Below are 4,398 nucleotides of genomic sequence, written 5' to 3' on the forward strand. Positions count from 1 at the left end.
GAAATGTTTTTTAAACCATTTTATTTCTATAAATAGTAATTTTACTTATAATGTTTTGGCAACATTAATAAAACAAATTTTACCTGAAAGAACAAGCAAAATAGACAAGGAAATTCACAAAGGGCAATAAAAAATAATAATCTTGACAGATATTCCATACATTTGTAAACAAAACAACATGTTATTGCCTGAAAAAAATATAGAGGTATTGATAGAAAAACAGAGGAAGCTCCTGAAAGAACTCAACTCACTAGTAACTATCTTTTATTTGCAGGCGCAGAAACTGACTCAAGTTAATTCTAAGAAGCAAAGCCCTGAGGTTATTATCTCTTCTCAGGTTGTGTGTGTGTGTGTGTGTGTGTGTGTGTGTGTGTGTGAAAATCTAGGAAATTTAGGCTGCAGAGGAAAGAAGAGGGTAGAGACTTAAAGTGCCTTTAGGAGGAGGAGGAAAGGGAAGGGGTTGAGGATTTCATTGTGTGATTTGAACAGCATTGGTGAAGCTTAAACAAGGGAGGTAGCAAGCCATGCAGGCCTAGGGGAAGAGCATTTCCAGAGGAACGACAGTTGCAAAGTCTTTGGATCGGGAAGAAATGGAATTTTTCTTGAGGAAAAGCAATGCCAGTGTTGTCAAAACCAGGGCACCAGTGGGGGAAACAGTAGAGTAGAACGATAGAGAATGGAAGAGAGGAAGTAGTCAGGGATCTTATCACTGGAACCTTTTTATTTGGCAATAAATACAACTTGTACTCCTTAGGAGCATTCTTCAGAGCAAACAACAGTAACAGTGTTGATAATACTAAGCAACAATAAAAACCTATAAATAAAACATTTCATATTTTTACTATAGAAATAGAATAAAGGAGATAAGAATACAATATTCTGCACATTTATTTATACATAGAGTTTTCACCTGAGACCAGAACACCACACACACACACACACACACACACACACACGCTTTATACACCTAAAAGTGGTTTAAGCTGAGACTTAGAAAAGTGCTTTGGCCCAAGCAAACTAACTGGAAAGGCCTAGTAAAATATTCAAAGTGCAAATCAATCAATCAAGCATTGAGTAAATAAATGCAATTTACTTGTATTTGAATTTACAGTCAGGAAATTACCTAAAATAGAGACAATAGACTGACTACAGCTTAGTCATCTGTAGTCCTTCCTCTTCAGTTCTGAGAGGGATGCTAACGCCTTGGTGATTATCACTTGCCAGCATTTTGTGAAAGCTTAGAGGATTTAAATAAATTGAGGAGGGGAGAAAACAATAGTGGAAAGAGACAAAGAGGAGGAGAAAGGAAGAGGAAATGGAGAGATTTCTCCTGGCATAGGTCTATAGCCAAGATCCCAGGTTCCTTGAATGGTGCACAGAGTTTGCTAGGTATCTGTGCCAGAAGTGGAGAAGGTATGGTATTCAACTCCAGGAGGAGACTTAACTCCAGGAACCCACAGAGGAAGCCAAGTGTGCTGATGTTCAGGAACCAATACTTGGAGGGTACCCCGCAGGTCTGTCAATGGGACCTTGGAGACCATAAGTAAAAATTTTCCACAAGTATAATCACAGACTAGATATTTGGATAGAGTCAGATCAGATCAGATTAATCGCTCAGTCGTGTCTGACTCTGTGCGACCCCATGAATCGCAGCACACCAGGCCTCCCTGTCCATCACCAACTCCCGGAGTTCACTCAGACTCATGTCCATAGAGTCAGTGATGCCATCCAGCCATTTCATCCTCTGTCGTCCCCTTCTCCTCTTGCCCTCAATCCCTCCCAGCCTCAGAGTCTTTTCCAATGAGTCAACTCTTCGCATGAGGTGGCCAAAGTACTGGAGTTTTGGATAGAGTAGAGGAAGGATAATAACTCTATGACCTGATAATTACTGAAATAAACGAGACAATTCCTGCATATCAAACTGTGTCAATTAAGACCAAAACTCAGTATTAGTTTGATAAAATGGGAAATTATACACACAAAGAATTAGCTGTTAACTGTAATACATTCATGTCCAAGGCAAGATAAGATACAAAACTGAAATCTTCACATGTTCAACTAGGGTAAGACACATGTAACTGGAAAAGGTAAGGGAGAGTTCTATAGAGGGTTTAATCACCCTGGACCCTTTGTATCCACTACATTTACTATTCTGAGACAACTCCATTGTAGCTTAAGGGTAAGAGAACTGAATTTAGCCCAATTCATAAACTGAACAGATTTCCCGTGTTTGATCACTTTCAGTTAAAACTATGGGTCCAGTACAAATCAAACTGGATGTTAAGGCTTTTTCCCTTGGGAATCTTAACTTGCTTTACTACTGTGACTGAGACAGATATGGCTACTTCACTGTGACTAAAAGCTAGTCAAATGGGAAAGGGGATGGAATCAATCAAGTTCCCCTTTTGATCACTCAACAGGAGGTCCACAGGCAACAGGCCTCATTCTATTAACTATCTCTGCTTCGCCAACTGCAGTCAATGATACACAGGGCCTGCTTGATGCTTGAAGGGGCCTCTCACCAAACACAGGCATTTTAACGTTTGGCTTCCTTGAAATGTCCCTGGGCTAGGTAAAAACACTCTGAGACAGTGTTCCTTCTGCCTTGGCTCTATGCCTGGAGTGAATACATGCCTCTTCCTCAACTGGGACAAGAAGCCACAGCTCTCCACTGACTAAATCCCACGTCTGGTCCAAACTCACATCATAGCTTCTTCATCAACTTCTCCACACCAGGCTTTTGGAGTCAGGTTATTTTAGATCAGCACAACAGAGGCACTTTGGAGACTTTAGCAACACATGGGAACATACCATAACAAAGCCATTCCAATCTGGCTATATAGTTAATACTGAGATCTTCAAGGCATGAAAACAGTTGAAAATTACGTTGCTAAAACATTCTACAGATTATATGTATATTAGAGCGTTTGAACTTACAAATAACATGAAATACCAAAATAGGTTTTACTTTTCCTTTCTCCACCTCTCTCGTTCTCTCTCTTTCTCACACACACACGCACCCATACTTTTTATGTGTTAAGACAATTGTATGAAAAACAGGAAATATATTTTAAAATAACATCTCAATATTCAAACAAAACTGTACTTCATGTATTTAAAATAAAAAACACATAAATTACACATTGGTTTCCCCATATTTGATATTATTGAATAATGCTATAATTTGAATTTGTTCTTTTTAATGGGGTTTTTAACTTTGAAATACTGGCTTCAGACTTACTGAAAGTAGAATTAATGGGTTCTTTTTGACCTCCTACTTTTAGATTTCGGGGGTGATGGTTCAGAATGAGATGTGTTCACAGTAGTGAATGCTACTTCCACCAATCCTGGTTGAAGTGGTTCCAGTGATACCTGAATAACAACTTTTGTTTCAGGAGGTAATCCTTCTAGCTGCTTAGGCTTCTTAAACATTTGATGACACTGGGCCTTGTGCTCCCTTTTCTCTTTAAAAGTTAAAAACTGTAGCCCACATTTGGAACACTGGTGAAAACTCTTTTCCCAGTTCCATCTATAATGACATATGTATGGTGTTGCAGTTTTAAAAATTTTGAGACAAAAGGGGCAAGAAAATTCTTAGTGTTACCATGGTATCCTCTGAAATGTGCATCCACATCTGCAAAGAATGATGATCTGTAACTGCAAACCTGGCATACATAGGGCATTTCACCAGGCTTATGATTGTCTTTCATGTGCTGTAAGAGAACCTGATCTGTCTCAAAGGAAAATTCAAAGATTTTACTGACTGCAGAGGGCTCCTTGAAAGTGTGGACACTTTCAATGTGACACTGCAGCTGGAAGGGAGTAGGAAACTGGCAGTGGCAGTGCTGGCAGGTGGTGTGGTATTTCAAGCTGTCACCTCTCTGCCTCTCAAGTTCCAAATGGTGCTTAATGTGATTCATAAACTTGACATTTTTTAGAACTTTCAAGCAGCTGAGGCATTTAAAGGCTGTGTGAGTTTTTGGTTCTGGCTGTCCATCTCCTATATGCTTTCCATAGTAGAAGTCATGAAGTAACACAATCAGATTGCCTTCTGTGGGATCAGCAATCTTATTTTGACTTGCTACACTTGGAAAGTCAGTTTTTGTCAGTCCATTTTCCCCTAAAGGACTTATAGGCTTGCAATGAACTTTGCCCTTTGGAAAAGCTGTTGGACAAGGTTCTCCATTCTGAATATGGCTTAATGAGGTATGAACACTGTCTGGTGTGCTTTGCTGAGTAGTCACTGTATGAAAAATACCTGAAGGGGACAAAGCTAAAGAATGTTCTCCTATAATTCCATCACTGAGTTTAGGCCTTTTGGGATTTGTGCTGTTTGTTTCAGAAGTGGGAAGTCGCTTTGATACATGAGGACTTTTATCCATATCTCCTGTAGAAACT

The 4,398-nt window shown here is 39.4% G+C and overlaps 1 protein-coding gene across 1 annotated transcript in view; it reads right to left on the reverse strand.

The window, feature by feature from the left end:
- Nucleotides 1–3,252: 3,252 nt before the first annotated feature.
- Nucleotides 3,253–4,398, reverse strand: part of LOC105001296 (zinc finger protein 280B-like) — a 1,696-nt gene continuing 550 nt past the window's right edge. Inside the window, 2 exon segments of the mRNA XM_010857490.1 lie at nt 3,253–3,587; nt 3,590–4,396. Coding sequence (XP_010855792.1) covers nt 3,253–3,587; nt 3,590–4,396 — 1,142 coding nt within the window.

This window comes from Bison bison, unplaced genomic scaffold (genome assembly GCF_000754665.1).
Source record: "Bison bison bison isolate TAMUID 2011002044 unplaced genomic scaffold, Bison_UMD1.0 scf7180017854887, whole genome shotgun sequence".
Classification (NCBI taxonomy): Eukaryota; Metazoa; Chordata; class Mammalia; order Artiodactyla; family Bovidae; genus Bison; species Bison bison.